The sequence below is a fragment of the Moschus berezovskii genome, chromosome 13, assembly GCF_049115385.1.
Source record: "Moschus berezovskii isolate FMDL1 chromosome 13, NW_MosBer_1.0, whole genome shotgun sequence".
Taxonomy (NCBI): Eukaryota; Metazoa; Chordata; class Mammalia; order Artiodactyla; family Moschidae; genus Moschus; species Moschus berezovskii.
The window spans coordinates 8,206,228-8,225,066 of record NC_142472.1 but is presented as its reverse complement, the minus strand read 5'-3'; the positions used below and the strand labels follow the sequence as shown (position 1 = coordinate 8,225,066).

General features: G+C 44.9%; 1 protein-coding gene across 7 annotated transcripts in view; it reads left to right on the top strand.

The window, feature by feature from the left end:
* The first annotated feature begins 150 nt into the window (after window positions 1–150).
* BIVM (basic, immunoglobulin-like variable motif containing) overlaps window positions 151–18,839 on the top strand; it is a 35,233-nt gene continuing 16,544 nt past the window's right edge. For 2 of the 7 annotated variants that reach the window (XM_088842619.1, XM_088842618.1), the window contains exons 1-6: window positions 151–550; window positions 9,580–10,178; window positions 14,036–14,162; window positions 17,479–17,574; window positions 18,068–18,172; window positions 18,391–18,485. In XM_088842619.1, coding sequence (XP_088698745.1) covers window positions 9,701–10,178; window positions 14,036–14,162; window positions 17,479–17,574; window positions 18,068–18,172; window positions 18,391–18,485 — 901 coding nt within the window. In that variant the 5' untranslated portion in view covers window positions 151–550; window positions 9,580–9,700. Of the gene's footprint in view, window positions 551–9,579; window positions 10,179–14,032; window positions 14,163–16,141; window positions 16,305–17,478; window positions 17,575–18,067; window positions 18,173–18,390; window positions 18,486–18,839 lie in introns of those variants that run through there. The other 5 variants (XR_016038853.1, XM_088842617.1, XM_088842620.1 and 2 more) reach the window with 4 other exon arrangements.

Sequence of the window (18,839 nt, the reverse complement as noted above, 5' to 3'; positions counted from 1 at the left end):
AGGGCGAGGGGATTGGCCCGCGCGTCGGCCGGGGCTCAGTAAGGCCTTCTCCGAGTGGATGGCCCAGTGGCCACGCGTCCGGGCACAGGAGCTTCCTGGGACGTGTAGTTCGCGGCTGGGCTAGCGGAAATCCTGCCAGGTTTTTTTTTTTTTTAACCTTGTCTCGCTCCTTTATTTACTTTGCGGTAGCCGCTTTCAGGGGACAGATAAATAGTAGATGCCCAATTAAGGGGAGCGCGCGTCTTGGAGGAGCAGCTAAGATTAAAAACAAAAACAAAACCTCAAACCAAAAACTGCCACCATATCCTCCGCACGTGCAGAGGACAGGTGTGAAACACGATGAAAGGAAGGTGTTGCCCATGACATCGGACGACCGGTCGCCCGGCACGGCCGTCTGGGCGCTGTCCCCGCGCGCTCCGATGGGACGCGAGACTCCAGCCCCAGGGTAACCCGAGGCGCCTCGCGGGCCGCGCGCTGGAAGCTGTGATCCCGGATCGGGGCCGGGCTCCGCCGCGACCGCCGCGGCCAGACTCCACCGGACAGGCCAGAGGTACCTAGGGCGGTGGGCGGGGGTCGAGGTGGCAGCCGATGACCGTGCGCCTTGCGCCCTGGGCCCGTGGCGGGGGGCAACTGAGCGCCGCTGGGCCGGGCCTGCCGCCGCCCACCTGCTCTCCGCGGGGCCCGGTGGTCATCCGAGTGGACGCCCCTGCGTGGGGACCAGATCTCCGGGAAAGAAGTGGGCAAAGACCTGGGCCGCATGGTGGAGGGAAGCGTCCGGGAGAGAAAGGACGCGTCTTCTCGGGAACAAAGCCCGGTTTGGAGGGGCGGCGGGGACACCGATGGTCCCCTGGCCGGCGCGGCGCGAGCTTTCGCGCCACGCTCGGCTGGGCCCGGGCCCGGAGAGCGCCGTGGCCGGGCCCCCAGCCCGCACGGCCCGCGCGGTCGCCGGAGGGGTCCCGGCCAGCTCCGACCTCGTACCGGGAGCCTCCTCCTCGCCCCCTTCCCACTTCTCTCTGCCTTGTCGGCTGCCCCCCAAACTCTGATGGGCCGGTGGCCCCTCCAGCCAAAGCCGGGGCCCGGGCAGGGGTCAAGGCGAGGGTTTTCTGTACTGTTTTCTTCCGGGGGCAGTGAACATTAGTAATCATTTCAACTTGTGCATTCAGAAACGCCAGTCGGGGGTCTTTCTCTCAGCCCGGGGACGGGACTGCCTTGCGCCCCAACCCGCCCCGTGCCCCCGGGCCCCAGCGCGGGCTGAGGCCGACCGCGCGCGGGTGAAGGGCGGGAGGAGGGCGCGGAGGCCCAGCTGCCGGGCCCGGGGGCGCGCGGCGCCGGGGGGTGCACGGGGATGTCCGGCGCCGCCGGCGGGGGTCGCCCCGCGCTATTTCCTACGGGCTGGCGCCGCCTCCGCCTCCGCTGGCGGCGGCTGCAAGCGGCAGGCCTGCGCCACTGTAGTCTTCATCCCGGGGGCCTCCGAGCCCGGCGCCGCCGCCAGCTTCGCAGAGAAAGGCAGTGGGGCCTCCGATCGCCTGCCCGGGAGCCGGGGCTCGCGGCTGGCCGGAGTGCGGAGACTCCCCCAGCATCCTTCCGAGGCGGTAGCCTCTGCCTGGGCAGGGCCTCAGGTCTGAGCGAGGAAAGGGCCTGGAGGGCGTGGGGAGGGGGCTGGCGGGCGGTGGAGAGGGGAGAAGGAGATCGGGTCCCCTGGGCTTAGCGCGTCCGGCCCTCCGGCGTCTATTCGTTACATCCTTCTGAAGTCCTTCGCTTCTCCTGTCTCAGCGGCCTTGGGCAGAATATATAGATGACATTAGTGGTCCTACGTGGAAGCCTTTATTGAAAGACTTTGAAAGATACTTCGTTCTCTAAGCAAACCTGATGCTTAAAAACAAGGATTTAAAATACAACCAGAAAAGAGTGGAGCTGAGGCCATGAATAGTGTATTTCCAAATGTTTGTTTTACTTAGCAGTTCCTGCCTGTGACAAAAATCTTTCCTCCAGCGGTGCATTTGAAGCTGGCCGTTTGATGAGATTTCTTCTACACAGAGCTAAAGAGTACTTCTGTTGCTTCTCATAGGATTTTATGAATAAATCATTAAGTCCTGAAGCTTAGTCCCTGCAATCAGTCTTACTAGTAAATCATCATAGAACATGGCCTCCTTTACTGAATGAGGGAACCTCAGTTCTCACGATGAGAATCTGGGAGGAGAAGGAGTCCCCTTGCCTAGAACTCCAGGTCCTGATTGCCAAGGCCACTCCTGGTAAGCCCTCCTGGAATCTGGGCTCCTAATCCTGGGCTTACAATAATGCCTAGGATGGTGCAGGGGCTTAAATATATATCTGTTGATGAGACTTTTACAAATCACCCTGGGGAGAGAGTAGTCAGGAAAACCAGATTTGCAGGAGACAGACATTCATCATAGAAACACACACGATGTAGAATTGCACCCTGGTCAGACCTGTGAAGGCTCAGAGTACAAATCTGCCTGCCAAGGCAGGAGACTCCTATTCTATCCCTGGGCCAGGAAGATCACCTACAGAAGGAAATGGCAACCCACTCCAGTATTCTTGCCTGGAGAATCCCATAGACAGAGTAACCTTGTGGGCTACAGTCCATGGGTTTGCAGAGTTGGACACAACTTAGCAACTAAACAACAAAAGTCCTGTGAAGGAGAGGTACTGAGTTTGTACAGGGTCGCCTGGTCTCACTGAAGGAAGGAAGCATCCGGCAGAAAGTGACATTTGACTGACATCCAAGTGTGACCTTCCCAGGTGGCTCTAGTGGTGAAGAATCCACCTGCTAATGCAGAGGATGTAAGAGACTCAGGTTTGGTCCTTGGCTTGGGAAGATCTCCTGGAGTAGGAAAGGGCAGCCCACTCCAGTATTGCCTGAAGAACCCAAAGACAGAGGAGCCTGCAGGGCTACAGTCCATGGGGTCACAAAGTGGTGGATACCACTGAAGCAACTTAGCACACAGCACAGGGAGAATGAGGGGAATTATCAAATAAAGGAGAAGAGGGAGGAGACAGCATTCAGAGAGAGGAAGCATGGTCCACGGGGAGAGGAGAGTGCGGTGGAGGAAACGAGAGAGAGCCAGGTTGGCTCCTTGTTCTAAGAGCAGGGGGGTTTCGGCAGGGGAGTTACGTGATCACATATGTGTACACGGTTTACTTTCCATTATCTGTGCACAGGTCAGGGTAGCAATGTCAGTGCCTGGGAATGGGCAGGGACCCAGGAGCAGAAATAAATGGTTTATAAAAATCAGGGCAAAAGAAGATGTGATAATATCATGAGAGGTGAAGGCCATTCAGTGGAGGGACAGCCTGCCCCTCTGTGCCTAGGCATTTCCTGAGGCTGTGATTACAGCCTAATATATTAATTGACCTCCATCATGAGTCTAGAATAATAATTTGTGTTTAGTTCGTGTCTAAGAAACTCTGAGGATGCAATAACACCAGCGCCCTGGGCTTTATGGAGTTGTCGCTTTCATGGGGAGAAGAGACACCGGTCAGACAGAGAAGCTGGGTGGGCTGAAGTTCACGGGGTCCCAAAGAGTCAGACACGACTGAGTGACTAAGCACGCAAGCACAGGTAAATAATGAGGAAATCAACAGCAGCAGGGTTTTGGTCATGGGGTTTGGATAATCTTCTTCTTCGGTGTGATATTTTTTGGTATTTTGCAACATTTTTCTCTAATTTGTTTTATTTAGGTGATAAAATTTATAAATATGACAATTTTTTAAAGAAACATTTCTTTCTTTTTTAAAAAAAAAGATATTTATTTTGGCTCTTACGAGTCTTAGTTGTGGCATGTGGGATCTAGCTCCCTGACCAGGGATTGAACCTGAAACCTGGGTCTTCTGCCTTGGTAGCGTGGAGTCTTAGCCACTGGACCACCAGGGAAGTCCCTCAAAGAGAAATTTCCATCAGTAGTGGTTCAGGTGAGAAAGTTTTCATACCACTACCAAGTTTTTACTCTTGGCTGTGGTTGACAGTCGATAGAAAAACATGTCCTTTTGTTGATTGATGATTTTTGTGTTTTTTTTTTTTTTTTGGTGGAAGTGTAACTAAAAAGATCATTCTTGTCAGTGACCATTATTTAAAAGCAAACACACTCCAAACACAAACCAAACCAGATTGTTACACTTTTATTAATCAAGTGCTACTTTCTTTCTGGTCTTTAGCTTCCAGGAAGCTCAGCTCTACCTTTTATACACAAATGCAGTGATTTCCCTTTTTCTATGCTTCTTGTTTTTAAATAAATTTTTATTAGAGTATAATTGCTTTACAATGTTGTGTTGGTTTCTATGTACAGCAAAGTGAATCACCCATACATAAACATATGTGCTCAGCCGTGTCCAACTCTTCGTGACCCCATGGACTGTAGCCCCCCCAGGCTCCTCTGCCTGTGGAATTTATTTTACAGGCAAGAATACTGGAGTGGGATGCCATTTCCTACTCCAGGAGGTCTTCTTGACCCAGGGATCGAAACCAAGGCTCTTGTATCTACTGCATTGGCAGGTGGATTTTTTACTGCTAGCACCACCCGGGAAACACATACATAGACATATATCCTCTCCCTTTTAGACTTTATTCCCATTCATCCTGATGTTTCTGATAAGAATATTCTCCTATTCTGTTGCTGTTCAGCCGCTGTCGTGTCTGACTCTTTGTGACCTCGTGGACTGCAGCACACATATATATTTTATTATATATGTTCCAGGTTAGCTTTGTTCAGACATCCCCACCCTGCTGCACAGAGAGCTGGTCCCATAGGCAAAATTCCATTTAATCCTAGGAAGGAAGCTCTGTCAAAGCAGAAGCTAAGTCTGAGATGAAGAGATAACAGGATAGGGACTGGAACATTTCTGCGTACCCTGACCCACCCGGCCAGCCCCCGAACCTTTGTTCACTGCCCCTCACCACGGCCCCATGCTCTGTTTCATGTCCCACCCTCCTGCAACCCACCCACACAACCCCAACCCAGAAATAAGACCTCCCTCTAATCACCACTGTGGCTTTAGTGAAAGGCATGAGAAAAACAGAAAAGAAGTAGGAAATTCTTTGCTAGCAGGGAGCTATATTCAATATCTTGTGATAAACCTACTGGAAAAGGACGTGAAAAAGGATGTGTGTGTGTATATATATACGTATATGTGTATATATATGTGTGTGTGTGAGCATAGTTAAGTCACTTTTCTGTACAGCTGAAATTAACACAACTTTGTAGATCAACTGTACTTCGACAAAATTTTTTAAAAAAGAAAATGCTTTGCTAGGGTATCTGCTAAGAGAGTAGCTTCAAGTCTGAACTGTACAACCTCAGATACACAGAGCTGCTTCTCTCTTTCTTTTTTTCATTAATTTTATTTATTTGTTTTATTTTTGACTGTGCTGGGTCTTCATTGCTGCGTGAGCTTTTCTCTAGTTGTGGAGAGAGAGGCTGTTTTCCAATTGTGGTGCGTGGCCTTCTTGCGGTGGCATCTCTTGTTGCGGAGCAAGGGCTTTTGGTATGCAGGCTTCAGGAGCTGTGGCTCGCGGGCTCTGGAGCGTGGGCTTCAGGAGCTGTGGCTTGTGGGCTCTAGAGCGCGGGCTCAGGAGCTGTGGTTCATGGACATAGTTGCTTCCCGGCCTGTGGGATCTCTCCGGTTCAGAGGTCGAACCCATGTGTCCTGCACGCAGCTTCTTTACCGCTGAGCCACCAGGGAAGCCCTACCCAGAGCTTCCTTTTGAATCTTCCTCTACCATCACATCAGGAGATGAGGAAGCAGGAAAAACCGGCAAAGCTTCCTGTCAAGAGATCTGCTACTCCTAGGATTTCTTGACCAAAAAGCAAAAAACCCATGGAGGTTCCGTCTTTGGCGATGAAGCTCCCGCCAAACCAGCCCTCCTCCTGCAAATAACTGAACTCTGCGTAAAGTACTAAAAAAGTCACTGTCCGAAGGTATGGCTAGGGAGGAAGCATTCCTTCAAAAGAAAGAAAAGAAAATCTTCCCTAGGATATATGGGGGCTTACCTGGTGGCTCAGACAGTAAAGAATCCACCTGCAATGCGGGAGACCTGGGTTCCATCCCTGGGTTGGGAAGATCCCCTGGAGGAGGGCATGGCAACCCACTCCAGTATTCTTGCCTGGAGAATCCCATGGACAGAGGAGCCTCGTGGGCTGCAGTCCGTGGGGTCGCACAGAGTCGGACACGACTGAGCGACCAAGCACAGCGCGCGGGATGTGTGGGGCTCTTTTCCGTAAATTCCACTATGGACGCGCAGCAGCTGTGCTGGTTTCTCCTCACAGACTCCAGGGCTCCTGTAGGAACCATCTTCGATGATTTCTTGTCACTTTTGTTGTTCAGTTGCTCAGTCCTGTCTGGTTCTTTGTGACTCCATGAACTGCAGCACACCAGTCTTCCCTGTCCTTCACTATCTCCCAGAGTTTGCTCAAACTCATGCCCACCGAGTCGGTGATGCCATCCGACCATCTCCTCTTCCTTTGCCCCCTTCTCCTCCTGCTTTCAATTTTTCCCGGCATCAGGTCCTTTCCAATGTTTATTTTTAATTTATTTTTTAATTGAAGGATAGTTGCTTTACAGATTTCAGTGTCTTAATCATCAGCTTTTGTTATTCAGTATTTGAGGATGGGTTTTATATAATCATTTTCCTGGAACCTGGGAAAACTAGTCTCATTTCTAGTTTATCAAGTGAGCGAAGGAGTTAGAGACAATATCTGGTCAAATTCCAACTGGCCACACGGGGTGGGTTTTTTCTATAAAGTGGTCCCCTGGTAGGTGGGCTCACTCTGCTTGGGCACTTGCTTCGGGGGATCTCCCAAACCACCTGGAATGGTTTGATTTACCAAGGTCTTCCTTTTGTTTAAATCTTCAACTTCCTCAGATAACCCTCGGTTGTTATTAAGCTTTGCTTTCTTCCTCAAAGGCTAGGTGTATACCTGAAACTTGGTTTTTCCTGAGACTGATCAGAAGTTAGTTATTATGGGCTATAACTCATCGAGGTGATGCATGCAGAGTTTTGAGCTATGTATACACCATGCGTGTGTGCGTGTGTCTGACTCTTTGTGACCCTATAGACTGCAGCCCTCCAGGCTCCTCTGTCCATGGGATTCTCCAGGCAAGAATACTGGAGTGGGTTGCCATGCCCTCCTCCAGGGGATCTTCCTAACCCAGGGATCCAACCCCAAACTTCTACGGCTCCTGCCTTGCAGGTGGATTCTTTACCACTGAGCCACCAGGGAAGCTTATATACCACACAATTCACTTATTTATATCTATCTATATTTATTTCTTTATTACTTATTTTGGTAGAGCACACAGAGAAACAGTTTGTTTATTTAAGACAGAAACAAGGCAGAGATACACACCCAGAGAGAAGAGGGTGTGAGTGTCTTCTCTAATGAGGAGGAGCCTTGTGCACCTATTTAAAGTGTACAATTCAGTGGTTCTAACTACATTCACAAAGTTGTGCATTGATCATCACAATCAGGGAGTATTTTCATTCCTCCAAGAGGAAACCCCATCACTGCCAATCCCCTTTCACCTCACAAGCCCTTCAGTTCAGTTCAGTTCAGTCACTCAGTCGTGTCCGACTCTTTGCGACCCCATGAATCACAGCACGCCAGGCCTCCCTGTCCATCACCAACTCCCGGAGTTCACTCAAACTCATGTCCACAGAGTCGGTGATGCCATCCAGCCATCTCATTCTCTGTCGTCCCCTTCTCCTCCTGCCCCCAATCCCTCCTAGCATCAGACTCTTTTCCATTGAGTCAGCTCTTTGCATGAGGTGGCCAAAGTATTGGAGTTTCAGCTTTAGCATCAGTGCTTCCAGTGAACACCCAGGATTGATCTCCTTGCAGTCCAAGGGACTCTCAAGAGTCTTCTCCAACACCACAGTTCAAAAGCATCAATTCTTTGGTGATCAGCTTTCTTCACAGTCCAACTCTCACATCCATACATGACCATGGGAAAAACCATAGCCTTGACTAGACGGACCTTGGTTGGCAAAGTAATGTCTCTGCTTTTCAATATGTCATCCAGGTTGGTCATAACTTTCCTTCCAAGGAGTAAGCGTCTTTTAATTTCATGGCTGCAATGAACATCTGCAGTGATTTTGGAGCCCAAAAAATAAAGTCTGACGCTATTTCCACTGTTTCCCCATCTATTTCCCATGAAGTGATGGGACCAGATGCCATGATCTTTGTTTTCTGAATGTTGAGCTTCAAGCCAGCCTTTTCACTCTCCTCTTTCACTTTCATCAAGAGGCCTTTGAGTTCCTCTTCACTTTCTGCCATAAAGGTGGTGTCATCTGCATATGTGAGGTTATTGATATTTCTCCCGGCAATCTTGATTCCAGCTTGTGCTTCTTCCAGCCCAGCGTTCCTCATGATGTACTCTGCATAGAAGTTAAATAAGCAGGGTGACAATATACAATCTTGACGTACTCCTTTTCCTATTTGGAACCAGTCTGTGGTTCCATGTCCAGTTCTAACTGTTGCTTCCTGACCTGCATACAGGTTTCTCAAGAGGCAGGTCAGGTGGTCTGGGATTCCCATCTCTTTCAGAATGTTCCACAAGCCCTTAGATAATCCCTAATCTAATTTCTGCCGGTGTAGCTTTTCCCAATCTGAGCATTTCATGTAAAAGGAGTTACATACTCTCTGGTCCTTTGTAACTGGCTTCTTTCACTTAGCATAATGCTTTCAAGGTTCACCCATGTTGTAACATGGGTCAATATTTCGTTTCTTCTTATTGTCCAATAGCAATGTATGCATAGACTACATCTTACTTATCCAATCATCATTTGATGAGAATCCTTTTAATTTTTTTTAGCTATTACGAGTAGTATTGCTCTGGACATTTTTGTGGACAGACGCCTCCAGTTCTCTTAGATATGTTCCGAGGGGTGAAATTGCTGGATCATATGCTAACTTCATGTATAACGTTTAAGGAGCTGTTTTCCAAAGATACTGGAGCATTTTGCATTTCCACCAGCATTGTATGAGGGTTCCAGTTTCTCCACTTCCTCCGATCCTTATGATTATCTGTCTTTTTGATTCAAGCTGCCTGGATCAATATGAGGTGGTATATTGTCTTATTGTGGTTTTGATCTGCATTTCCATGATGGCTAGTGGTGCACATCTTTTTATGTGCTTATTGATCATTGCTACATCATCTTTGGAGAAATGACTGTGCAGATATTTTGCCCTTCTTTAAATGGAGTCATTGGTCTTTTTATTGTGCTATTTGTTGTTTAGTCGCTAAGTCGTCTCCGACTCTTTGCGACCCCATGGACTGCAACCTGCCAGGCCTCCTTGTCCCTTACTGTCTCCTAGAGCTTGCCCAAGTTCATGTCCACTGAATCAGTGATACTATCCAACCATCTCATCCTTTATTATCCTAAAGCATCTTTTAAAAATAATTTTTAACCAGACAGATGGTCAGTGATCACAACTTAAGTGTACGGTAGTTGTGAAATAAATATTTATCGAATGAAGGCCTGTGGAACACTTAGAATATGTGTTTGCGTTTTGCAGTGTCTAGTGGGTTGTTGATTTTTCTGTCTCCTCCCTCTTTCCTTAGGAGCCCATTTTTGCAGCTCTCACATTTTTGCAGAATGCTGTAAACAATTGTCACAGCTGTTTCTCAAGAAATAGAAAGCGTGGCACTCTTCCTCACAACAGAACTTTCACAGTTGCCTTCAATGCCTAACGTTGCAGAAGCAGAAGGGGCAGATGATTCTGGAAATGGTGAGCACAAATCCGAGAGAAGGTCTCCCGAAGAGAGCCTGCAAGGTGCCGTTCAATCTTTCTGCACCCGCGCCTCCGGAGAACCCCTGGGTCTCAGAGGAGATGGTCATTATCCGTGGAGCTGTCCAGTGACCCACACCCGGGAGAAGATTTACGCCATCTGTTCAGACTATGCCTTTCTCAACCAGGCCACCTCAATCTATAAAACTCCAAATCCAGCCCGTTCTTCTTGCCTCTCGGATAGTACCTCTTTATCTGCGGCAAATAATTCCTCCAGGTACATTGGCATCTCAGCCAGTACATCGGACATCATCTACAACGAAGAAAACAGCTTGGAGAACTTATCCAATAGCCTGGGCAAGCTACCTCTCGCGTGGGAAATTGATAAATCTGAATTTGATGGCGTGACCACGAATTTGAAACACAAATCAGGTGAGGAAGGAGCCTAGATGTTCCCAAGTGAAAATAAGGAGAAAACAAGCAATATTACTTGTTTAAATTTGCAATTAGGCACATTTTCTTGCAATACAGGAGACCCATTTCGGGAAAATCCCCTGGAGAATGGAATGGCAACCCACTCTAGTATTCTTGCCTGGAGAATCCCCATGGACAGAGGAGCCTGGTGGGCTGCAGTCTGTGGAGTCGCAAAAAGATGGACACAATTGAGTGACTAACACTTTCCTTGTGTTGTTTTTCATTTTCAGTTCAGTCGCTCAGTCGTGTCCAGCTGTTTGCAGCCCCACCGGCTGCAGCATGCCAAGCTTCCCTGTCACCAACTCCCAGAGCTTGCTCAAACTCATGTCCATCGAGTCAGTATTTCATTATAGTTTAAAAAAATAACCTTGGGTGTAAGACACTTAGTTCATTAATGTGTTGCCATTGGAAATTTCAAACTTAACCCTTGTGTTTTGAGAGCTTGGGCCAAATCTAAGAGTGCTGTTCAACGGAAGTATTACAGAAAAGTACTCAGTAGTTTAGAAATGGGTAATGAGGTGGCTCGAATAGCATAGTATTTCGTTTAGCAGGGATGTGAATTCATATTTCCCAATTAAGCATCTAGTTTTCTTTGTTACTGTATAACTGTAAGTGTATAACTGTATACTGTATTCTGACTTTTCTGTTGTTACAAAGTTTTGAGCACTCAGCAGGGTCTCCAGGTACCACCGAGTAGGTTGTGGACTGCACAGTGTAAGGGGGTGCAGTGTGCAGTCCTCACTATCGCAGTGTGGTGGTTCTGGAGTACATACTAATGCCCTTCACGTCTTTCTTTGGAACTCACAGTAAGCCTGGAATTTCATGAGGTAGGTCCTGTTGTCTTTATTTTATAGGTGAAGGAATAGAGGCATAGCGGGGATAGATCTGGGGATACACTTGCACAGCTCAAGAGGCAGAAGTCACGTTTGTATTATTTTTTGGCTTTTCGGATCATTTTGTAAAACCTCTGTCCAGCTGCTTGTTCATTGACAAAAATCAACTTGTTTCACAGAATGTTTTATAAATTTGTAATTCTTGGGGAGTCTTTGGAATTTCACTTTGTGTCTCTATTTGTGGGTGATTGGTCTATAATTTTTTGTTGTTGTTGTTAATATCTGTTCAGGTCTCCTAAGACGTTGGGAAGTGTTCTTTCTTCCTGTTTTCTGAGGGGTTTTCAGAGGGCTGGTAACAATCTCTAAATACGACTGTAGAGCTGTCTTGTGTGTGCTGTGTGTGTGGTAAGTTGCTTTGGTTTGTGTCTGTCTCTTTGTGACCCTATGGACTTGTAGTCCACCAGGCTCCTCTGTCCGTGGGATTCTCCAGGCAAGAATCCTGGAGTGGGTTGCCATGCCCTCCTCCAGGGGATCTGCCTGACCCAGGGATCACACCCACATCTCATATCTCCTTCATTGGCAGGCAGATTCTTTGCCACTAGTGCCATTGGGAAGTGTTTTCTCATCCTGTTTTCTGAGGGGTTTTCAGAGGGGTAATAACACTCTCTAAAAACAGTTGTGGAGTTGTCTTAATTCCCATGGATTCTGTCAGTTTAGTCTGTGCATTTCATGTACATTGTCAGGGTGTTGACATAACGTTGTTCCCAACAGTTCCTTTTATCCGTCTAACACCTGTGGGGTCTTTAGTGATAACTCCTTTTTCATCCCCGATGCTGGTAGTTTGTGTTCTTTCTTTTCCTAGTGGTGGGTGTATTGGCTTTGTTTGTCTTTTCAAATAACCAGCGTTTAGTTTTACTAGTTTTCTGAATTGTCTGTTTTTTGTTTCACTGGTTTATGCTCTTTACTGTTTGTTCCTCTCATTTTGGGTTTACTTTGTTCTTTATGTTCTGTCCTCTTGATGCAAGACTTTTCTGTGTAAGTGTTAAATGCTCTAAAATTGCTCACTAAGTCCTGTTCTGGGGCTTCCCTGGTGGCTCTGATGGAAAAGAATCCGCTTGCAATGCGGAAGACCCAGGTTCGATTACTGGGTCTGGAAGATCCTCTGGGGGAGGAAATTGCATATTACTCCAGTATCTTGCCTGGAGAATCCCATGGACAGAGGAGCCTGGTGGGCTACAGTCCCTGGGGTCACAAAGAGTCATACACCATGGAGCAATTAACACTTTCACTTCGAGTGCTGTTTTTGCTGAAGACCATAGATTTTAATACACTTTATTTTTAACTGTCATTTAATTTGAAGTATTTTCCAATTTCCCTGGTTATTTCTTCTTTGATAAATACCTTATTTAGAAGTATGCTATGTTACTTCCATATATTTAGGGTTCTTCTAAATAGGCTTTTCTGGTGGCTCAGATGGTAAAGCGTCTGACTACAATGCGGGAGACCCGGGTTCGATCCCTGGGTCGGGAAGATCCCCTGGAGAAGGAAATGGCAACCTACTCCAGTTTCCTTGCCTGGAAAATCCCATGGACTTAGGAGCCTAGTAGGCTACAGTCCATGGGGTCGCAAAGATACCAATGTCTAATTTAGTCCCATTGTGGACAGAGGGCATATGACCTCAGTCTTTTTTAAATATTTTTATTAAAGTGTAGTTGATTTACAGTGTCATGCTTCAGATGTGCAGCTCAGTGGTTGGGTTATACATATACATATATATTTTTCAGATTCTTTCCCCTTACAAGTTATTACACATTATTGAGTATAGTTCCCTGTGCTATACAGTAGGTCTTTATGGTTCCAGCTGGTTTTGGGCGCCAAATGGCTTCATTGTAGAGCATCTTGAATTTTCTAATTTATGACTGACTCATGAAAATGAAATATTAGCTTTTATTTAATTTTTATAGCAGATTGATTTGGTTTAAAATGTAAAACGTGTGAGAGATTTTAAACTGCACCCAGCTGGGACTTCCCTGGTGATCCAGCGGTTAAGACTTTGCGCTTCCAATGCAGAGGGCGAGGGTTGGGTACCTGGTTGGGGAACTAAGATCCCACATGTGGTGAGATTAAAAAATAAAAATAAAGATATAAAGTGCACATAGCTATCCGAAATGTTCATGGTGTTTTAGTGAAATGAGGCTTGGATGTTAATTAATAATATTTTAATTTATATTATTTTTTGACTGGGTGATCCGCTGAATGGAAAAAAAAGTATAAAAATCAAAGAGTATAAAAATTCACTTTTGTCTCCCTTTGGTGAGGCTCTCAATTTTCCCTCCCCCTATAGATAACCACTGTGTTGTCTTTTGTGTCTTTTGGAGAATGTGTGTGGTGTCTGCGTGTCTGTCTGTGCACAGATATATACCTACTTGCACAGAAAGGAGCCTTTGTTTTCCATTCTGGCTCCTGGTGCTAAAGTTGCATTTTAATAATGTATTTGTATGCATCATTCTTAATTCATTTTGTGGTCTCTGTAGGCCTGGAGCTATTTTTAAACATCACATCATCAGATTATTGGATCTGCTGCTTTTACTTTCTCAGCAGAGTAACGTTAATGTGGTTTTATTGTTTTATAGAAAGGATTTATCTTCTGCAAATTGGTCTCGTTAAATATTTTACCATTGCTAATTCGATTTTCTAGATGTGGCTAAGCGTTTTGTGATTGATTGTTTTGCTAGCTAAGTGACTAGCTCAGGGATTAAAATATAAGAACCTGATAGGAAATAACATTCATGGTTGTTTAAATGTATTTTTACTCTCTATCCCTTTCTTTAAGGCAGAGGGTATTCTTGAAGATACGTAGTTTTCAATACGTTTGTGAATAGCATTTTTAGACCTAGCTACTTTGATATTTGTTACATAATTAATTGTATTGTTTTGGGAACTTACTTCATCTTACCTCATTTTTATACTCTTGTGTTCCAGGCAATGGAAAGAAGCAAGTTTCCAAGAAAAAAACTTCAGATAAGAAAGGAAGACATCAAAGGGAGTGGCCTCAGTATTCTCCTCTTGAAGATATTAAGCAACGGAAAGTATTAGACCTCAGACGATGGTAATCACTAAAAATTGACCTTTTTTTACCTAACCACAGTACCACTGTCATACCTAATGAGGTTAACAAATATTTCCTTAGTATCTCATTTTTGGGCTTCCCTGGTAAAGTGGTAAAGTATCCACATGCCAATGCAGGAGATAAGAGTTCAATCCCTGGATCAGGAAGATCCCCTGGAGAAGGAAATGGTAACCCACTCCAGTATTCTTCCCTGGAAAATACCATGGACAGAGGAGCCTGGAGGGCTCCAGTTCATGGGGTCCCAAAGAGTCGGACACGACTGAGCTACTGAGCGCACACGCAGCGGTCCTTGTAAACTGGAAGTTAGGTGTAAAGACGTGATTAGATTCTGGTTGAATATTTGAGGGTAAGAATACTGTCTTGGTGACCTTGTGTCCTTCATACTGTATCCCATCAGAAAGTATGTGCAGTCTGCTCATTCGGGATTAGAGGTTCTAAGAGTGATCCCTGGAATGAGGGGGCCACAGCCTTAGCCACACTGTCGGGTTCCTTTCTTCCCTCTGCAGCCATCAGGTCCTCACACTGTTGAATGTGGCATCGAACTAATATCTAGACAGCCATCAACTTCTCACCTAGTGGTTTTAACCAAACCCACTGATGACCCCTGCCTGAATCCTGTTATAAAACAGTGATTTTTCAAAATTCTCTCATTTCATCTGCCTTTACTAACCGGCATTCCTTCAGTCTTCCACTTAACAGCTGGGGCTATTTGGTGGCCTTAACATAGAGTCCCTATTCTAAAGAAAAGGATGTTTAAGTCATGATAGTTTTTAAGTACTACTAATCTGTGATTTGAGGTTTTAAAAATTCTTTTGCGTGCATTTTAGAAATATCAGACTTCTTTCTCTTATTTTATAAATACTGGCCGCTTGGCTGTGGGCTGAGTACAGAGAGGCAGAAAACAGGACTTTATTCTCCACTCTAGTTGAGAAGAGAGGAAAATGTAAAATATCTCAGGAGCTTGGTCAGATGGTGGGTGGGAATAAACAACCCACCTGAGAGCAGGTAACGATCACTGCAGCGCTTCACTGAGGAGCTGGGGCTTAAGAAAGGAAACCGAGGGGGTACAGGGTCTACAGGTCTGTGAATGAATGGTAGGAAAGTGTCTGCCAGGTTGGTAATGAAGAGTAGACCAGTCTGGAGAGAGGTTCAGAGCAGCTAAGAAACTTACCCAACATCACATGGCAAATAGATCTTGCGCTGAAACCGAAGAGAATTGAGCTCCAGAGTCCATGTTCTTTCTTGATAACACCTTCCACAGTCTGTTTCTCGGATGTCAGGCTAAGGATTTAGAACTTTTTTTCTGGGGTAGAGATAATCCACTGATGATTTCTTAACAAAAGCATATTTTATAAAGATAAACTGGTAGACTGTATTGCAGACGTGACACAAAAACATTAATTTTAGTTTCTTTGGAGCGAGGTTTTGTGCATTTTGTTCTGAATCCCTTTGACTTAGGATTTGTTATAACCACAAGTATGAGTAATTATTCTTAATAGTGTAACATGTAAGGGCATAAAGACTTGGATGAGGAAAGATAGATGTGAGAAATAACCTAAGGGGAAAAATTACCTGGAAGACAAGTGTATTTCCTGGGGAATGTTACCAGGTTAGAGATAGAATGGAAAGACCCACAGAATGTCAGTAAAAGTTTTAAGCTGGTCATGAACAAGACCAGTAAACACGTTTGGACTGATGAAGAAGTATGAAAAATCTTAACAGTCCCTGAGCTTGATCCCAAGGATTTGTGAAGAAGTGTGTAAGATGGAGGAGGGAGATTGAACCATGACAGAGTAAGGTCTTTTTACTCCACTTCTTCCCTCAAACCCATGAAAATAATAACAACAAAGTGAAAAACAGGAAATCCTCGATCTTCCCTGAAACAAAGAAATAGCAACGTCCCTAAACCATCAGCTCTAATACATACTCATCAGATCCCGTACATTCTGTATTGACAGAGAGAAGATACTGTGATCTCATAGACTACCGCTGGCCTCGAACAATGCAGGTTGCTCTGCATTTCAGGTGACATCCCCGAACCATTTGGTGACTCTGGTTAAATCTAGGAGTATGAGCCGTGGAGTGAGAGAGTAAGAATCTGAGTTCTTTCAGGAGATCCAGGTCAGCACTACAGAAATGCAGGGAGGGTTGCAGGAGAAAACACTGCTGATTGCTACTTGATTATCTTACCCCCTGTATGCCAGCTGAGGACACTGCCTCTAGGGATTTACAGGAAAGGTGGTGCTTACAGGAGGGCAACACAGGCCACGCACTTCCTGATTTCAAAGCATATTACAGAGCTACAATAACCAAGATGGTGTGGTCCCGGCATAAAGGCAGACATAGGCCAATGGAACAGAACTGAGCTTAGAAGTAAGCATTCATGCAAATAGGCAAATAATCTTCTGCAGGGTGTCGAGACCACAAGATGGGGAAAGGACAGTCTCTTTGGAAAAGAGTGCTGTGATATCCATGTTTACTTCACATCATACACAAAAATTAACTCAAAACTGATTAAAGACCTAAATGTAAGACCTGAAGCTGTAAGATCCTAGAAGAAAACATAGGGGGAAATCTTCATGACATTGGATTTGGCAGTGATTTCTGGAGTATGACATGAAAAGCACAGGTAGCAAAAGCGAAAATAGACAGATGGGACTACATCAAACTTAACCATTGCTGTGCACCAAAGGAAACACGCAACAAAGTGAAAAGGCAGCCTACAAGGTGGGGGAAAACGTTTGCAGATCATGTATCTGATAGGGGATTAGTATCCAGACAATATAAAGAATTCCTACAGCTGAAGTTGCTAATAGTCATACATGTAGCTCAACTTGGAGTTTGCATTGAAATTTTAGGAGTTGGCATCTAAATTTGTATATCTGTAATTTTTTTCCATTCATTTGGGTCACATTCACTTTAACTAGTCATACGTAGCCATCATTCTTAAAAAGCTTGATTTATTGTTATGCATTTATAATGCATGCGTGTTCAGTCGTGTCCCACTCTATGCAACCCTACGGACTAAAGCCCTTCAGGCCTCTCTGTCCATGGGATTTTCCAGGCAAGAATACTGGAGTGGGTTTTGGCACTGCCCGGTGTGTTCTTTACCATTTGAGCCAGTTATGCATTTATAATATGTTTAACAAATATGAAAATACTTTAAATGAATAAATATTTAACATTGGTTTGAATGATCAAAGTTTTCATTCTGCTCAGTTGCCATGAGTGTTCTTTTTTTATATGGGTATTTTGTGTTTATTCAAGTGAATAAAACAGTCTTTTATTTTTTCAGGTACTGCATAAGCCGACCACAATATAAGACTTCTTGTGGCATCTCCTCATTAGTTTCTTGTTGGAATTTCTTATATAGCACAATGGGAGCTGGAAAGTAAGTTTGATAAGTGATCTCTAAACTCCAAATTCAGGAGTTCTTTGGTGTTACTTTTGCTATAATGGAAGATTTTGAAATATGGATTAAAAAAATATTCTTTTAAAAACATGTATTTATTGATTGATTGCATCGGGCCTTAGTTGTGATGCACAGACTGAGTTGTCCTGCAGAATGTGGGATCTTAGTTCCCTGACCAGGGACCGAACCCACATCCCCTGCATTGCAGGTGGGTTCTTAACCACTGGACTGCCAGGGAAGTCCCTATAATGGAAGATTTTTAAGAACAGATATTTTTAGGAATTGGGGGAAAACTGCCATATTTTGTCTGAAACCTTTTAGCTAAAAATATATGCATGCATTGTTTTTGATAAGATAAAAATGTAAAATGTTAGTAAAACTGTTTACAAATGAGACAGACATAGTAACGTGGAGACAGGTTGCATTTCATAGGATGGAAATTGTCAAATGAAAGGCCATATTTCTTTCGTAGTCTCCCAGCCATCACCCAAGAAGAAGCTTTACATATTTTGGGCTTTCAGCCTCCATTTGAAGATATTAGGTTCGGCCCCTTCACTGGAAATACGACACTTATGAGGTATGAAGCCTGTGCTTAGAGGAAGACCTTATTTCTAGTTCTGCAAAATAATAATTCTGTAGGTGTGCATTGATCGTAAACCATGTATCTGACTGTTTGAACCCAGCTTCTGATAGATATGCCAGACTTGGGCTCTGCCCGAATTTTACTGAAATTGGAATAGCACTTTCTTTGTTATGGAATTGTTGCTATGAGTGAGCCTTCTTGTTATTTTTCAGGTGGTTTAGACAAATTAATGACCACTTCCATGTAAAAGGATGCTCATACGTTCTATATAAGCCTCATGGGAAGAATAAAACAGCTGGAGAAACAGGTAAGTAAATACATAGAAGATTTACACACAGCCATACACACACACATACACACAGAGGTATATGCTTTAGGATTCATCTCAAAAATTGGTTTTAATTCATGGGATATGCTGTAAACTCTAAATACAGTCTATCATTCTATCTAAGAGGAAATCATAATAGATAATATTGATAGTAATATATAGGGTACTTTTCAATATACAGTTTAATATTTTTTAGTTCTTTTCCTCTTTGAATGTAGAACTTTTAAAACTTTATGGCGTGTCATAAACACTACTTTAGCACGGTGTGTTTTTTGGGCCCATGGGGTATGTGTGTGTGTGTGTGTGTGTGAGAGAGAGAGAGAGAGAGAGAGA